The 18,934-nt window shown below is 44.6% G+C and overlaps 1 protein-coding gene across 2 annotated transcripts in view; it reads left to right on the forward strand.

Annotated features, from left to right (window-relative positions):
• MAP1B (microtubule associated protein 1B) overlaps nt 1–18,316 on the forward strand; it is a 92,060-nt gene extending 73,744 nt beyond the window's left edge. For both annotated transcript variants that reach the window (XM_079916783.1, XM_079916784.1), the window contains 3 exons: nt 3,993–10,512; nt 13,427–13,665; nt 14,790–18,316. In XM_079916783.1, the coding sequence (XP_079772909.1) occupies nt 3,993–10,512; nt 13,427–13,665; nt 14,790–14,945 (6,915 nt within the window). In that variant the 3' untranslated portion in view covers nt 14,946–18,316. The remainder of the gene's footprint in view (nt 1–3,992; nt 10,513–13,426; nt 13,666–14,789) is intronic.
• The last annotated feature ends 618 nt before the right edge of the window (nt 18,317–18,934 follow it).

An 18,934-nucleotide genomic window follows, 5' to 3' on the forward strand; every position in this document is an offset into this window, starting at 1 on the left:
CTGCAGAGGCCTGGAAACAGCCCCATGGCCCAGTACCGGGTGGGCGGTTAACTGGCTTGCTCTAGGTTCAGTTCAGCCCTGAACCCTCAGCTCATTTACGTGAACACAGGTGCCTCTCCTACATTCCGGTGCAGTTCCACAGTTAGTTTCTAGTGGTTGGTTTCTACCCGCATGTCATTTGTTTGTCTTTTTTTTTTTTTTTACAGTAAAATAGAACAGAGGACATATGTAAACAAAAGGGTTTGTCATTGCCAGAATTTTAAATCTGGAGGTATCACAATCCACCCATCTGGACCCCAAATAATACCTCTCTCTCTGTCTTTAAATGAGGCAGTGTCAATAAGGTAGTGTTGTGAATATTGCTGCTTAAATCATTTTTACTAGCCCACAGAAGTAGAATTTTAGCACAAGGGACTGTGCATATATCAGAATTTACCACTAATTACAGAAGAAAAAGAAACAGCTTTAACTGGAACATGGGAGTTCCGTGCAAGGGCTGAATTCTAATCACTGAGGCGTGCTCGGAAGGGCACACATTTTCATTATACCAGGCAGGCATTTTAAAGGCCAGAGGCTCTGTCATATTCTCCTCTGCCGGCCCCGTAACCCCCACCCCGATACTTTGGGGAAGTAGTGCTCAACATACGTTAAAAGATCTCTAGAACTTTCCCTTACAGACTAGATCAGTGGTGTCAGGGGTGCTGGGGGGAGACACAGGGTAGAATTCACTCACTTCCCCTTGTCCCAGCCAGAGTACCTGGGCCTTTACCTCTTTTACATTCTGGACTTTGGAGAAAAGATGCCGTAGCCAAAGTGGGTTGGAAACCACCGGAGCAGGCCAGTGGTTAGCAGGCTTTTAGAGCCGTGACTGCCTACTGTTGCCTTGGGAGAAGGTTTTGCGTACAGAATGACTCAGTAACTAAGGGATCTTAAAGGCCGTTTGATGGCTACTCTTGCTTTTATTTAGTCCTTGAAACATACTAGTCACTCCAGAGAAACCAGAAACACAATTTGGCAAAACCAAAAATGACACTTTTTTTTTTAACAAGAATAGCTAAAAATAAATGGACTGAAAAATAGAATTATCAGTGCATTTTGAGCTTCAGCTTTTGTGAGTCATTGGAGGTCAACGACAAAACCAGAGCCTACAGATAGAACAGTCATCTGGCTAACCCATCCCTCCCTGAAATCTGAGGATGGTGAAATCACCATCTCCTGGGGACATTTTTCATTCTCTCTGTTAGAAAGTTTTTCCTCATTTGTCTCATCGTATCTTCATGGAAGGAATGTGATCCCTTTTCCACCTGACAGACAGTGTCTTAACACCCTTCACCAGTGCTGCCAATTTTTTTCCCCTCCAGATTAATCATTTTCATCTACTCAGTGTTCTCCATGAAACAAGATATTAAAAGTTCCTTACATTCTCTGGTCACTGTCCATTGGCAGGAAGCGGGGGTAGGGTGGGGATGGGGGAAACTCAGGAGCTCATTCTTGGCCATGTTTCAGTGCCTTGGCGTTATCGGACAATTAGATCTAGGAGTCCAGAGCTCGGGGAACTAAGAGTGGGCTAGAGACATTAATGTGGAAGCCATCAGTACATTAGAAAATAGATGAAGTACTCTAGAGGGAGGAATGTGTTAGAAGAGAAGGGGGCCCAGGTCTAGCGTTTAGAGGTTAAGGCCAAGGAGGAGGAGCGAGCAATTTCAGTTTGTTTGTTTTTGGTCCAGTTTCTCTAAAATGCTATGACTCACACTGGACACCATACTCCAGGGGTCACTGACCAGGTGAACCCGTCTTTCATGACGGGTTCTCTCCAGCCTGAGACTGTGTTCTTGTCTCATGCACAGTGCGTTGTTGCTTAAAGGAACCGGATTTTCCCTCTGTGGAAAAAAAAACCTGTCTGGCAGCGCTGACTTTTGTTTTCTGCTTTCTCTTGTACGTCATAGCTTTCCATTCACCAGCCTCTTTGCTGTTTTTCAAGGCCCTTGACTTCCTCAGAATTCTGCACAGCTTTGTTTCCTTTGGGGGGGTCATTTCCTTCGTTTCATAGAAACTCTCTGGGTAGAGGTGAAAAGATGGAAAGTAAGGAGGTATTCCACAAGTCCTTTTACCTTCTCCTTGATGTTGGTGATTACCTACGTCACATAAAAAGAGCTAGTGACTGAACACCCCCTGCACACAGCTGGACCATACCTTTACCTGCCACACCCCTCAGGGTAGAATTTCAAAAATTAAAATGAACTAAACTTAATTTTTGCATTTCACTATTAAAGACTCAGCAGTTTGAGTTATCCTGGATTTCTCCTCAAAAATGTGTTATAAAACATGAATAGTTTGCATGTGCTCTGTGTGAAAATTAGGACTGACACAATTGTAACTGTTCTATAGTGATGGTGATGTGGGTCTATGCTAATTATTGGACAGGAAACCATAGTTGGTGCTGATGTTTGCTTTGGTCAGCAAATATTTGAGCAAAGACTCCCCCATGGATGGCTACCATTTGCTGTTTATCAGTTTTCTTAGCTTCCAAAAGAGTTGATTCTTATCCCTTTTATAGAAGATCATCAAGTCAGAGGAAAACAGCAAAGTCAAAGAAAGTCTTATTGTTTTGTGACCCTTCACATAAAATGTAGGACAAATAGGCTAACAAAACAAAAATGGCTATTCTACTGCAATCTAACGTTGGAAAATTCAGATTTTATAACCCTTCTAAACATTCATACTAGTAGCCTCAGAACGCTGGTATCCAGGAGGTTGTATGAGACAGAGAAAACCACTCCAATACTAGAAGGGAAGAGTTTAGACCCACTGGCTCAGGGATGCCTGGACCAAATGAAATCTTTGCTTTGCCCTCATCATTTACCATTAAGGACACAGAGCTCTTTTCACTGGAAACGCTGAGCCGATTTACGAGCTTTGCTGTTAACTGAAGGAAGAAGACTGGAGTTTATGGCATGATTCTCCCTCACTACCTACTAGGCATAGGGCCATAATATGGAGTGAGAAAGAAAACAGCATTTTCATTAAGTCACAGTCTCTGTTTTGGTCCCAATTAGCTCTTCTGCATTTCGCATCCTGCAGTACTAAACAGTGTGTTGAAAACTTTTCAGCCAGATTTGATGTTAGCCACTCATGCCCAGCTTGCCCTGAAAAGAACAGGAGTTGTAATAGAGTAGAAGATCTCACCCTGGATTCAAACAAGAGCAAATGGGGGACAAATTTTGGCTCCTTGCTCACATAATTATCCAACTGCTCTGACCAGCTTGGTTTCCGAGTGTCTGTATTTGCAGAGAATCTGCTGGGTGAACTACTCATGCTTTACGTAGTGTGAACTGATGCCAGAACCAGTAATTTTTTGTAGTAATGTGCAGTCTAGAACTTTCTGTCTCCAAGATGCAAAAAAAACCCCACCAAACTTTTTTCTTCTCTACCTACCAAATTCTAAAAATTGACCCCATGTGCACTATATCAAAATTCATTTAATGTGTCATCAGTCCTTTTTGCCCAGCCCAGTGGAATAAAAGAAAACATTTCATATCAGTGGTGAAATGACTCAGCGAGCCATCCCCTGTGATAGTTTGTTACTTTTTAAAGGGCATTGTTGCATGGCAAGTACCCAGGGGTTGTATCCAGAGTATTTCATAACCACACAGGCACTGATCATCCAGATGGTCACTAGTCTTAGAAGTGGAGCAGAGTTCTGAAGATCCCCTGCTGGGCAAGAACAGATGGTGGCGAGGTCTGAGGGGGAGGTGCTTGGGGCAGGGGGGAGCGGAGTAGGGAGTTGAGGGAGAAGGGAATGGTAGGAGTGGTCACGACAGAGGCTGTTCACTTACCAGTATGGAAATATTTACCAACCAACATCTCTGACGTTTGCCCTGTGTACATCCAGTGATCCTGTAATACCTAGTAATAGATGGAGAGGATGGATCAGTGATGACAGTCACTTGAACTTCTTCTTTCTTTGTTTCTTATGATTTTTTAAATCCCAGATTGGGGAGTTACTGAGTACCACCCATCCTGCCAACAAAGCCAGCTTAACCCTTTTCTGTCCCGAAGAAGGGGACTGGAAAAACTCCAATCTTGACAGACATAATCTCCAAGACTTCATCAATATTAAACTCAACTCCGCTTCTATATTGCCAGAGATGGAAGGACTTTCCGAGTTTACCGAGTATCTCTCAGAATCCGTGGAAGTCCCATCTCCCTTTGATATCCTAGAACCTCCCACGTCAGGTGGATTTCTGAAGCTATCCAAGCCCTGCTGTTACATTTTTCCAGGAGGGAGGGGCGATTCTGCATTGTTTGCAGTGAATGGATTCAATATGCTCATCAACGGAGGATCAGAAAGAAAATCCTGCTTCTGGAAGCTCATCCGACACTTGGACCGAGTGGACTCCATCCTGCTCACCCACATTGGGGATGACAATTTGCCTGGAATAAACAGCGTGCTCCAGCGGAAAATCGCAGAGCTCGAGGAAGAACAGTCCCAGGGCTCCACCACAAATAGTGACTGGATGAAAAACCTCATCTCCCCCGACTTAGGAGTTGTGTTTCTCAATGTACCTGAAAATCTGAAAAACCCAGAGCCAAACATCAAGATGAAGAGAAGCATAGAAGAAGCTTGCTTCACTCTCCAGTACCTAAACAAATTGTCCATGAAGCCAGAACCTCTGTTCAGAAGTGTAGGCAATACCATTGAGCCTGTCATTCTTTTCCAAAAAATGGGAGTTGGTAAACTAGAGATGTATGTGCTTAACCCAGTCAAGAGCAGCAAGGAAATGCAGTATTTTATGCAGCAGTGGACTGGCACCAACAAAGACAAGGCTGAACTAATCCTGCCTAACGGTCAAGAAATAGACATCCCAATTTCCTACTTAACTTCAGTCTCGTCTTTGATCGTGTGGCATCCAGCAAACCCTGCAGAGAAAATCATCCGAGTCTTATTTCCTGGCAACAGCACCCAATACAATATCCTGGAAGGACTGGAAAAGCTCAAACATTTGGACTTCCTGAAACAGCCACTGGCCACCCAGAAGGATCTAACTGGCCAGGTGGCCACCCCTGCTCTGAAACAAGTAAAACTGAAGCAGAGGGCCGACAGCCGCGAGAGCCTGAAGCCAGCTGCCAAGCCACTCCCCAGCAAATCTGGGCGAAAGGAGTCAAAAGAAGAAACCCCTGAAGTCACAAAAGCTAATCACGTGGAAAAGGCAGCCAAAGTTGAAAGCAAAGACAAGGTAACGGTGAAAAAAGACAAACCAGTAAAAACAGAAACCAAACCTCCAGTGACAGAAAAGGAGGCGCCCAGCAAAGAAGAGCTGCCTCCGGCCAAAGCCGAGGGGCCTGAAAAGCAAGGCACAGACGCCAAACCCAAAGTCACCAAGGAGAAGACTGTGAAGAAGGAAACAAAGGCAAAACCCGAAGAAAAGAAAGAGGAGAAGGAAAAGGAGAAGCCAAAGAAAGAAGTGGCTAAAAAGGAGGACAAAACACCTGTCAAGAAGGAGGAAAAACCAAAAAAGGAAGAGGTGAAAAAGGAAGTCAAAAAAGAAATCAAGAAAGAAGAGAAAAAAGAAGTCAAAAAAGAGGTTAAGAAAGAAACCCCACTGAAGGAAGCCAAGAAGGAAGTTAAGAAGGAGGAAAAGAAGGAAATTAAAAAGGAGGAAAAGGAACCCAAAAAAGAAATTAAGAAACTTCCTAAAGACACAAAGAAATCACCTACTCCCGTATCTGAAGCAAAAAAACCGGCTGCATTAAAACCAAAAGTACCCAAGAAGGAAGAGACTGTCAAGAAAGATTCTGTTGCTGCTGGGCAGCTGAAGGAGAAGGGGAAAATTAAGGTCGTTAAGAAGGAAGGCAAGGCCGCAGAGGCTGTGGCCGCAGCTGCCGGCACCATGGCCACTGCGGCGGCTGTGGCGGCAGCGGCTGGAATAGTGACCGCTGGCCCCGCCAAAGAACTCGAAGCCGAGAGGTCCCTTATGTCATCCCCCGAGGATCTGACCAAGGACTTTGAAGAGCTGAAGGCCGAAGAGGTCGACGTAGCAAAAGACATCCAGCCTCAGCTGGAGCTGATCGAAGATGAAGAGAAACTGAAGGAAAGCGAGCCCGTCGAAGCCTATGTCATCCAGAAAGAGACAGAAGTTACCAGAGGTCCTGCCGAGTCCCCCGATGAGGGAATCACCACCACTGAAGGGGAGGGTGAGTGCGAGCAAACCCCCGAGGAGCTGGAGCCTGTCGAGAAGCAGGGGGTGGAGGACACTGAAAAGTTTGAAGACGAAGGAGCGGGTTTTGAGGAGTCCTCCGAGACCGGAGACTATGAAGAGAAGGCGGAAACCGAGGAGGCCGAGGAGCCAGAAGAGGACGCAGAGGAGAGCGTGTGTGTGAGCGCCTCCAAGCACAGCCTGGCGGCGGAGGAGGAGAGCGCCAAGGCTGAGGCCGACGGGCACGTCAAGGAGAAGAGGGAGTCGGTGGCCAGTGGTGATGACCGAGCAGAAGAAGACAGGGACGAGGTGCTGGAGAAGGGAGAAGCTGAACAATCCGAGGAGGAGGGCGACGAGGAGGACAGAGCCGAGGACGCCAGAGAGGAAGACTACGAGCCTGAAAAGGCCGAAGCTGAAGATTACGTGATGGCCGTGGTCGACAAGGCTGCGGAGGCTAGCGGTGCCGAGGACCAGTATGGATTCCTTACCACGCCCACCAAGCTAGCGGGAGCCCAGTCTCCTGTCCAAGAACCTGCATCTTCAATTCACGATGAGACTTTACCCGGAGGCTCGGAGAGTGAGGCCACTGCCTCCGACGAGGAGAATCGGGAAGACCAGCCTGAAGAATTCACTGCCACCTCCGGCTACACCCAGTCTACCATTGAGATATCCAGCGAGCCCACCCCCATGGACGAGATGTCTACTCCTCGAGATGTGATGAGCGACGAGACCAACAATGAAGAGACCGAGTCCCCATCTCAAGAATTTGTAAACGTCACCAAATACGAGCCTTCACCGTATCCTCAGGAATACTCCAAACCTGCTGTGACATCACTCAACGGACTGTCTGAAGGGTCAAAAACAGATGCCACTGATGGGAAGGACTACAGTGCTTCAGCCTCCACCATCTCACCACCCTCGTCCATGGAGGAAGACAAATTCAGCAGGTCTGCTCTACGTGATGCCTACTGCTCTGAAGAGAAAGACGTGAGAGCTAGTGCCACGCTGGAGATCAAAGACATCGTCTCAGCAGTTTCAGATGAAAAACTTAGCCCACCCAAGAGCCCGTCCCTGAGTCCATCTCCACCATCACCCATAGAAAAGACCCCGGTGGGTGAACGTAGCGTGAACTTTTCTCTGACGCCCAGTGAGATTAAAGTCTCAGCAGAGGCAGAAGTAGTCCCAGCATCTCTGGAGGTGACCCAAGAAGTAGTGGAAGAACACTGTGCCAGTCCTGAGGATAAGACCCTGGAAGTGGTGTCTCCATCTCAGTCTGTGACTGGCAGTGCTGGCCACACACCGTACTACCAATCTCCCACTGATGAGAAATCTAGTCACCTTCCCACAGAGGTCACTGAAAAACCAGCGGCAGTCCCAGTGAGCTTTGAATTCAGTGATGCCAAAGATGAGAGTGAAAGGGCTTCCATAAGCCCCATGGATGAACCTGTGCCTGACTCGGAGTCTCCTATTGAGAAAGTTTTGTCTCCTTTACGGAGCCCTCCCCTAATTGGTTCTGAGTCTGCATATGAAAGTTTTCCAAGTGCGGATGACAAGGCTCCTGAGAGATGTACCGAAAGCCCCTTTGAAGGAAAGAATGGAAAAGAAGGCTTTCCAGACCAAATAAGTCCAGTTTCTGACATGACTTCCACTGGTCTTTCCCCAGACAAACAGGAAGGGAAAAGCACAGACTTTATACCGATAAAGGAAGACTTTGGTCAAGAAAAGAAAACCGATGATGTTGAAGCCATGAGTTCTCAAGCAGGACTGGCTTTAGATGAAAGGAAGTTAGGAGGAGATGTTTCGCCTACACAAATAGATGTCGGTCAGTTTGGATCTTTTAAAGAAGACACTAAGATGTCCATTTCTGAAGGCACTATCTCAGACAAGTCAGCTACCCCTGTTGATGAGGGTGTGGCAGAAGACACATACTCTCACATGGAGGGTGTGGCCTCAGTCTCCACAGCTTCTGTGGCTACAAGCTCATTTCCAGAGCCGACAACAGATGACGTGTCTCCCTCGCTGCATGCTGAGGTTGGTTCCCCACATTCCACTGAAGTAGACGACTCCCTTTCAGTGTCTGTCGTGCAAACGCCTACCACTTTCCAGGAAACAGAAATGTCTCCGTCTAAAGAAGAATGCCCAAGACCAATGTCAATTTCTCCACCAGACTTCTCCCCTAAAACAGCCAAGTCCAGGACACCAGTTCAAGATCACAGATCTGAACAATCCTCAATGTCTATTGAATTTGGCCAGGAATCCCCTGAGCATTCCCTTGCTATGGACTTCAGTCGTCAGTCTCCAGATCACCCTACAGTGGGTGCAAGTATGCTTCACATCACTGAAAATGGGCCAACTGAGGTGGACTACAGTCCTTCTGACATGCAGGACTCTAGTTTATCACACAAGATCCCACCGACGGAGGAGCCGTCCTACACCCAAGATAATGATCTTTCTGAGCTCATCTCAGTCTCTCAGGTGGAGGCCTCCCCATCCACCTCCTCCGCACATACCCCTTCTCAGATCGCTTCTCCTCTCCAAGAAGATACTCTATCCGATGTTGTTCCTCCCAGAGATATATCCGTATATGCCTCGCTCACCACTGAAAAAGTGCAAAGTCTGGAAGGCGAGAAGCTCTCACCAAAATCTGATATCTCTCCACTCACCCCGAGAGAGTCCTCTCCTTTGTATTCCCCTAGTTTTTCAGACTCTACCTCTGCAGTCAAAGAGAGCACAGCAGCTTGCCACACTGCCTCTCCCCCACCAATGGGTGCAGCATCTGCAGAGCCATATGGCTTCCGTGCCTCCATGTTATTTGATACGATGCCACACCATCTAGCCTTGAAGAGAGATTTGACCACATCCAGCCTGGAGAAGGACAGTGGAGGGAAGACACCTGGAGACTTCAGCTATGCCTATCAGAAACCTGAGAAGACAAGCAGGTCCCCAGATGAAGAAGGTTACGACTATGAGGCTTACGAGAAAACTACCCGGACCCCAGATGTGAGTGGCTATTACTATGAGAAAACAGAGGGCACCACCAAATCCCCATGTGACAGAGGCTACTCCTATGAGACCATTGAGAAAACCACCAAGACTCCCGAAGATGGTGGCTATGTCTATGAAATTACTGAAAAGCCCACACGGAGCCCTGAAGAGTCTGGGTACGCATACGAGATAAGTGAGAAGACAATAAGGACCCCTGAAGTGAGTGCTTACAGCTATGAAAAGACTGAGCGGTCTCAAAGGCTCCTGGATGACATCAGCAATGGCTATGACGACTCTGAAGAGGGTGGCCACACACTTGGGGATTCCAGCTACTCCTATGAGACCACTGAGAAAACTGCCAGTTTCCCCGGGTCTGAAAGTTACTCCTATGAGACATCGACAACAACTACACGAACCCCTGTTACCTCCGCATACTGTTATGAGACCCCCGATAAAAGCGCTAGAACCCCCCAGACGTCTACATATGCCTTTGAGACTTCAGAGCAGCGCTACACTGCTGAAAAGAAGTCCCCCTCCGAGGCTCGCCAGGATGTTGACTTATGCCTTGTGTCCTCCTGTGAATACAAGCATCCCAAGACGGAGCTTTCACCCTCCTTCATTAATCCCAATCCTCTCGAGTGGTTTGCCAGTGAAGAGCCAACGGAAGAATCGGAGAAGCCCCTCACCCAATCAGGGGGCGCCCCACCACCTCCTGGAGGAAAGCCCCAGGGCCGACAATGTGATGAAACCCCTCCCACCTCAGTCAGCGAGTCAGCCCCGTCCCAGACTGACTCTGATGTCCCCCCGGAGACAGAAGAGTGCCCCTCCATCACAGCTGATGCGAATATCGACTCGGAAGATGAATCAGAAACCATCCCCACAGACAAAACCGTCACATACAAACACATGGATCCACCTCCGGCCCCCATGCAGGACCGCAGCCCTTCTCCACGCCACCCTGATGTGTCCATGATGGACCCGGAGGCCTTGGCCATCGAGCAGAACCTGGGCAAAGCTCTGAAGAAGGACCTGAAGGAGAAGACCAAAACCAAAAAGCCAGGTACAAAGACCAAGTCATCCTCACCTGTCAAGAAGGGTGATGGGAAGTCCAAGCCCTCTGCAGCTTCACCCAAGCCAGGGGCCTTGAAGGAATCCTCAGATAAGGTGTCCAGAGTGGCTTCTCCTAAGAAGAAGGAATCTGTGGAAAAAGCAACAAAAACCACCACCACCACTCCTGAGGTCAAAGCCGCACGTGGAGAAGAGAAAGACAAGGAGACCAAGAATGCCGCGAATGCTTCCACGTCCAAATCGGTAAAGACGGCGACTGCAGGTAGGTGGAAGGTGCTGGCATCCTGGTACAGGACACGACAATTCTACTTTTAACCGCAGCCTCTGCATTTCCATTTGACTTTGTACTGGGGAGGTGAGAGAACACAACTTGGTGCTCTCCCTTCCCTTCACTGTTTTCTTCTGCCAAAAGGTATAGATCTCAGCCCAGTGTAGCCTGTAGGCCTGGGGGTAGCTCAGCCTATGGCCCAGGGCAGCTCTGATTTCCCAGATGCGACCCCTGGGTTTGCTCCCTTTTGCAACACAGCAACCGCAACCTTGTTCTGAATCTTCAGAACCAAGGATGTGTGTTTCACGCTCCTCGGGAAGATTCTGTTGGCATTGGCTTCGGCCACGCCGGCCCCAGAATCAAGCTGAGGTGACACAGGCCAGGAGCTCTCAAAGGCCTAGGGAGAACCAGAGTTCCAAGCCAAGCCTGGAATAAGCAGCATAGGTCCAAGATTTAGGTCCCATTTTTAGAAAATAAAAACATTTAAAATAAAGTTATAACATTTTAAAAATTAAAAGTTATACAGTTTTTAAATAGAAAAAAATTACCAGGCTGGAGATGCATCCCCATTAAAGGCAATGCTTTGTTTGATCAACCAGCGAATTCAGCTGACCACTGGGTACCCAGTACAAACACAGAAAAGCATCCAAGGCTCTACTTATCCCATTCTGACCGCACGGCCTCACTAACAGAGACTCAGCGTTCTATTTCAGATTGAAATTCCACTTGGCAAGAGCAGATACCCCTGACTTCAGATTCTTAGACTTATCAAGGTCTCAGCAATGACCTGGGTTTTTGATGGAACAGGTCTCTGATGGCCCAGCTTCATTTTGTTGCTTCAAACCAATTACAGGGATTTGAATTCATATATTTTATTTGCTTTACACAGTTATTCAGGGATTTTAGATCACAGTTCACAAAGTAACATAAATTGACACAAACGTGTAAATCAAACAGTAATTTAAGCAACACTTCCTTGATTTATTATGGAAAATCTGAGAGATGAACCTTTGGGACTCTCAAATTCAGTACATTTTAGGAAGTATTAGTTACAGGTACAAATTTTTACTTTTAAGCAGCATGGAGCATCAATTTCAAGACTCAGGTCTTAGCAGGTTTCCCCTTTTTACTTGCATGTAGAAAACAAACTGAATTTGTTCATGCTTAGACTTAATGGAAAACCACCAGATAATTAACTCCTTGATCTAAAGAACTTGACAACTTGACCTGCACTTAGGAGAAAACATGAAATCCATCCAAACAGATAAAATCCAACTGAAATCTGCTACCAAACTTGCTGAACATACACTCTAGCCCTCACAATTGATTTATTTTTTAAATTTTTTTTTTTTTTTGGTCACTTAAAGAGAATTTTGAGGCAAAGTGAGTTAATTTGAACTTACTTTGAAGATGCTTCCCCAGTAGTTTTTTAAAAAGATAAAATTGCACTATTAATTAATTTTAAAACAAACCTGGGTCGACGTCTGGCTTGGGCTGCTGTGAGCAATGTTCAAGGGTGTTGATGGGAGTGATTTAGTGTGCAAGGGGAAACCGCAGACATTTTTAAATATTAGAAGAAATGTAACTCACAAACTTCTGTTACAAGTCAGAATTCTCGGGGAGACTTACACATGGATATGTTGAGGGCTTTTAGCTGAGGTTCATTATAGAGGCTGGCTAATCTATTCATAAAATGAGTTGGTTTATCCAAATACCAGTTTGGCTGATTCTCACCACGTCCCTACCGCCCCCTGAAAATAAAACTAGACCAATTCACTGCTGGTTTCGACTCTGGGATGACAGCCTCTATACATCCCATGGAGAAAGGCAAGAGGATTAAATATATAGGATCCAGCTAGTATTTTAAATGGCTTTACAGCCCTGGTCTCAAACCAGATACACACTAGCATCAGCTGGGGTGCTTTTAAAAAATGGTGGTGCCCAGCCCAGTTAAGCCAGACTCTGGGGCCTGGGGCCTGGTATTAAGCATGCTAAGTGATTCTAATCATGTGGCCAGGGAAAGAATCACTGCCTTAGAATGCTAGTTGTATTAATGTTTCAAAAAGTTTAAACCTTCTAATTAGAACAAATCAGAAAGCCAGCTCACCAGACAAGGTGCCCAAAAACTTTGGGGTTAGTCTGAATCTTTACTTTGCCCGGGCTTTCTGATTTAGACTGGGAATTTTGGCTGCTACGTGCCCCTGACCTCAGTCTGGTATGTCCTGATTGGCTAGAGAAAGCCTAGTCTTTCTGACCCTTCCTCTTGCCAAAGTTTGGTATCCGATCTTGTCTAAGGAGAGACGTCTCACATTTTAGAGTACTGTCCTAAGGAGAGAATACAGTGTTTCATCAGTTTATGAATGAGGTTGAGGTGCTGAGGGTCTTGGAAATCATATGATGTTAATTAAGATCTGACCACTGGCTAGGTCGAATGTGAGGGTATAATATTCAGCTGTGGGCAAAACTGCTTTCAAATGAGATCTTAACTGGATTACAAAGATTGCTTAACTGTGTTTTACCAAATGCAGATATTTTCTTTTGTCCTTTAGAAATCTGTTTCTTAGACCACTTTTCAAATTAAAATGCACATTAGTAGCTCTTTCAGAAGGAGTGTTACTTACCTAGTTCCATCTTTGAGGAAGGCCTGAACTCTTCTTCCTAATGGGTTGTCCACAAAGGGAAACATTCCATTCTTCAGTTCTCCTGTTGAGATGGTAAACAACCAGGTCATATTTTCTCAAACTGCCAGTGTTAAATGCCCTCTATGAGAGAGGGGAATGCCCAGTACCCCCTCCCCACGTCCTAGAGGACCTTCTTGGGAAGGAGTAGGGAAGGTGTACTGGACAGATGGGTCTCTTCGCATTCCTGTGACCCCGGCTTTCTCTTTATTTTTGTTCATTTACTGAAGGGCCAGGAAACACCAAGACATCCAAGCCCTCAGCTGTGCCTCCAGGCCCTCCTGTGTACTTGGACCTGTGCTATATTCCCAACCACAGCAATAGTAAGAACGTCGATGTTGAATTTTTCAAGAGAGTGAGGTCGTCCTACTACGTGGTGAGTGGGAATGACCCCGCTGCTGAGGAGCCCAGCCGGGCTGTCCTGGACGCCTTGTTGGAAGGGAAGGCCCAGTGGGGCAGCAACATGCAGGTAAGAGCTCCAGGACAGTGTCCGCACTGCACATGGAGCTGTGTCCAGAGGCAGAGGGAAGGGATCATGTTTAATGAGGCACCATTATGACTGTGGATCCACCTGAGGTACCCCGGGGGGTCTGCCACATATAAACTGTCCTGAGGACAAAGTGGACTTAACACACAGAAGGCGGTCTAAAAGTATTCTTGTTACCACCAGCCACCAGGGACTTGGAGGAAAGCCACTTTACCACCCTAAAGCATAATACATTTATCTGCAAAATGGGACCAAGATTACTTGCCCTTCACCCTAATATACCAAGAATATTAACCAGTGTAACCAAGTGGTCATATTTCCATGTGATGCGGATGAGGACTTGTCTTTACTCCTTTGTGCTTCACAAGTAGACCAAAGCTTGGAATATGGCCGTTTAGAAAATCGGCTGTCCAGTGAGATGCTGCAGGAGGGGCACTGCTGAAAATGGTCCCCGGCAGGATACTCCCGGCTCCCAAGCATCATAACTAGGCACGAACCACTCTTTATACTATGTCAGCTATGGTTTTTGCTTATCTAAGTTTTCCTTATGGTTTTGTACAGTCATTCAGTAAACTGTGCTTGCATAACATTGAATAGAAATGCTGGTTATTTCATCATATGAAATCTAATGAGAAACACCCAGTGGCCTCTTACTGAATACGAGGTGGAATTTTTACTGTTCAAGCCAGTGCCCGCCTACCCACCCAACTCCTCTGCCCCTAAGCACACACACAAATTAAAGATACAAACGTTTGTTCTTAGGATCAGTTATGTTAAAGGAAATACAAGAAATTCCACCTTAACCGAAGCACTTCTCTTAACACTAAAGAACTGAAAAACCAACGACTCATTGATAAACTGATTAGCTAGTCATGACGTGCTTTTGGTTCCAGTGTTCAGCTCCCACAGAAAAACTGATTTTTTGGCAGCTTTATTCTGGTTCCTAGAAAACGTTAAGTTGAAAAATTCTTTGAATTTCCTAAGGACAATGGAAGATTTTTGTCTTTGCCCTTCTTTTTCTAATGGTCTAATACCTCGCTGTTCTGTTTGTTTTTCATCCGATTTCCGGTTCTGCTCTTCAGCAGCTGTTTTTTCTCTCCCTGCAGGTGACCCTGATCCCAACGCATGACTCGGAAGTGATGAGGGAATGGTACCAGGAGACCCATGAGAAACAGCAGGAGCTCAACATCATGGTTTTAGCAAGCAGCAGTACCGTGGTTATGCAAGACGAGTCCTTCCCTGCATGTAAGATTGAACTGTAACAACCAGACCAGCCGCACCACAGGGTTTGAACTTTGTTTCCAGAAATTCTTCAGTTTGAAACCACCTTTTCTAACAAAAGTCAATTCACCTAAATAAGTCGCTGAACTGTTACCTGCCAAACGCTATACTGTGTCATGGTGATACAAGTCACTAATATTTCTCAGTTTTTGCTGATTGCTAAGGGAAGTAGCAGTCTTCCCACACTAGGGTTCAAGTTACTGCAAAATTACCTACCCCAGTTCATCTCTGCTGAACATTTGGAAACCATGCACTAGCAAACCCAACTGATTTCTGCTAGGTAGAGGCATCTGTCTTAAAGAGAGAAAGAGAGAGAGAGCGCGCACGCACAAAAGAGAGGGAACGCAGAACAGAGAGAGAGAGAGAGAAAATGAGAAAGAGAAAAAGAATGCAAGAGGAGGAGATGTAATGGTAGAGAATGCTGGTGAGATACCAGAGAGAAAGAGAGAGCAGGGTGGGGCAGAGAAGAGAAAATAACCATCAGTTAGATCTGCATTGTCTATTCTGTAGTTTGCACAGGCAAAGTTTGCAACTTGTGTCAGTCTGAGTCATCAAAAACGGTCTTAATTTCCTAAAACAAGTTGGCTGGAAGAAAACGGAAAAGAACAAAACTTGTAATGAGGGCATGTGAGATTTTTCACGCCTTAATTAAATAAGCTCCTTCAGCTTGAAGGCTGCACACTGACAAAACGTAGTGAGTGTAGATTGGACATGCAAGTGGTTTGAACCCCATTCAGAACTCTCAGACTCTTCAAACACACGAGTAGATTGATCTAAGGCATGCTCCCAGCATCTGTGCACCCAGTTAGTCCACTCTGAGTCAATTAACCTGCATGTGGAGACACCCAAGTCCACCCCGATAAACAAGCAAATACCAAAGCAGTTGGGAGTACATACGGTAGACAATTTGCCTTAGGAAGTGACTTGAATGTACAAAGATACTTGATGCACTTATTTTTTAATGTGAGACAGCGAGTTTATAAAACATCCGTGTAGGATTATAGATACTCCAGTTAAAGGAGCATGTGTGTGCGCGTGGGAGGGGTACTAGGAGCTTACCTGATTGGTGCAACAGTCTGATGCTGAGCATTGCGTGTTGAATACCACCTCAGGCCCCTCAGCCAAGCAAGTTGAGCCTTTCACAGCTTCTTTACTACTGCAAGTTCAAGACTGAAACGGCTTCTATGATCAGAACTGGGAAAACAGTGAATCTTAATGGTGGAAGAGGTTCTCAGCAAGTGTACAGTATTTAGCTTCCTTCGTCTTACATTGGCTTTTTTTTTTTTAATTTTCCATTAAGTTCAGCATAATTATGGGAACAAGTGTACAGAAGAATTTTTTTTTTTTAGATATGTGAGAACTTTTCATAGATGAACTTTTTAACAAATGTTTTCATTTACAGGAAAATGCAAAGAAAATTTTCAAGTGACAGTCTTTTTTTTTAGTGTTTCGTAAGACAAAAAAAATGAATAATGTTTTTTGAAGTTCTGGAGAGATTGAAGTCTGATATTGCAGTAATAATATTTATTAAAAGCCCATCGCTACCAGGAATAGTGATACCTCCCACCCCTTGAGTCCCATAACAAAAATCTGAGTATGTGCTATCTTAGAGTGGGGGAGAATGGCTACTTTTCCAGGCCTTTACGAGTACATCACCCAGTGGTATCCTACGTACTTCTTTCAAGATCTTCAACCATGAGGTAAAAGAGCCAAGACAAGTTCAAAGAACCCTAGCAAAAATTTGCTTGGGGATTTTCTTTTTTGGAAAAAAAAAACAAAGAAAAATACGTTGAAAACAAATGAATTCCCAACTCCTACGGTTCATCATGTAGAGTTCAGAGATCATTTCCATCATTGTCATCATTGAACTATGAACCTGGGAAGCCAGATCATGATTAAAACTGACGTTAAGTTTCAAGTTGCAGATCAACGCACCCAGTGTTCAGATGTGTCAAACTTTTCAGTGACAGCTGTGCTGGGCTCTGTCGAGTTGCGTCTCCTGCAGACTCTAAGATCTATGGAGTAGTCAACAATCACCTCGTTTTATTTTCTATGTTAGTTATTTATTTCAGAATTAACATTTTAGTTTATTTTTGTCTGATAAGTGTGTGTTTTGCACTGCTAACTACTATGAGGGTTTAAACAATGCTTCTTCCGGGTCCCTTCACCGAGGACCTAATGCAGTCTACTTAATGCTGTGAATTACATTTTTCAAATGTTTAATTTTTTAAAAAAATTAATATTCTATTTTTTTTTAGGCTTCTCTAGAAATGCAGCTTTTATTTATTACCCTATTTCTTTGAAGTCCTTAAGAACAACGCATTGATTTAGGGTACAAAAAAACGAGCACACGATGGAAAACACATTGTGACAAAAAAGGATTTCAGTGAGTATAAACTCACCTACTTAAAAGGTATTTTAAGAGACAACCTAAGACTCTCAAGGTGATTATTTAATAATTAGTTAAGTTGGTTCACATGATGCATTGGAAGAGAAACAGATTTCCAGCCTTCTTGCCAAATCCAGACCTCTGGTTGATTTTTCTTTGATAGAAGATGGAATTATTTTCCAATTTCCCAAATTAAATTTATTTAACATGTACATTATTTTGCTTTAAGAAAAAAACCAAACATTTTAGGAAAATTATAGCCACTCTTCAATTATAACCATTCTATCCCACTCCTTTTTTTTTTCTTTTCTTTTTTGCTATGGAATTTAATGGAAAAAATATACAAAAGCTGTCACTGGTCAGCTGGCTCTTTTTCCTATGAAATAGATCAGTACCTTTCTCCATCCATTGTTCTCAGTGATGACCACAGAGCCTGAATATAACAGGAACACCAATATTTACATTACAGGTTGCTCCTGTCCTTCCAGACACCTTTCCTACCTGTGTGACTAACCTAATTTTGCTAGTTTCATAAATACACGATTAGTTTAGTTAACAGCCATCACAATGTACCATGTACATTCATGGTGAGAGCTAAAGATTGACACAGACTTCTAGGAGCTTTATTCATACTGATTACTTAATCCAATTGTATAGATTGAATATTTGAGTGAAAGGAATTTACACTCTGTTTAAATGATGGGATTCCATCGAGATAGCACTCATGATCATGAACTTTTTGGTAGTATTCTTAAAATTCTACAGAGACTAAACGTTAGAGATGATCCTCCATTTTCAATTTTAACTAATTCTAGCCCCTTTCTCAAAACCCAATCCCTGTGCATGCTTTCCCAGTCTTGTGGTGGGGCTGGATACAGTGACTGACCCTCCCCTCCCTTCCCAACCCTTAAATGCCATTTTCCATGGTGTTCCAAAAAAAAATGTTTTTTTTTTCTTAACCTTACATATCATAGTGAATGGTTTCCCCAGTGTATATGAATGTTTTAAGTGTCTCCAATAGCTTACACAGTTTAGGAGCTTTCCAGTACTTATTTAATAAGATTTAATCATTTGCTAATGGAAATTTTATCACTTCCCATTTTCCCTGTTACCAAATTTCAGCTCTCAGGAGCTGCTCTACAATTCTAAAATTGCTTTTCTTGCCTCTTTAGTCACCTGTCACAGGAGGTTCTTGCTCAGTAATGACATTGTGAGTTAGATTAATAACTTTTTTTTTGCGCTTCAGATTTAGAAGAAAAGACCCTGTTTCCATCTGAAAGGAACTGTAAGCTTTTATCTTTTAACCAACTGAACAACACACCAAAAGCAGCCTAGGGGGTGAGCATTTCTTTGAAAGCAATTAGGTTATTCACCTGGTATTAAAACTATTTACATGAAAAAAAAATCTGTGACTTTATTAATTTAAAAGGCAGCATCAACAACTGAAAAGGAAGGGAAGAAATAAATAGCTTCTCTGCACTCATTTGGAGCTCCCCAAAAAAGGAGCCATCGAGATGGGGCATCAAGACCGGGGCTGCCCTTTTCAGAACGCCCCTGCGGCACTGAGTCAGGCTTATGGCG

Source organism: Stenella coeruleoalba (assembly GCF_951394435.1).
Source record: "Stenella coeruleoalba genome assembly, chromosome: 3".
Taxonomy (NCBI): domain Eukaryota; kingdom Metazoa; phylum Chordata; class Mammalia; order Artiodactyla; family Delphinidae; genus Stenella; species Stenella coeruleoalba.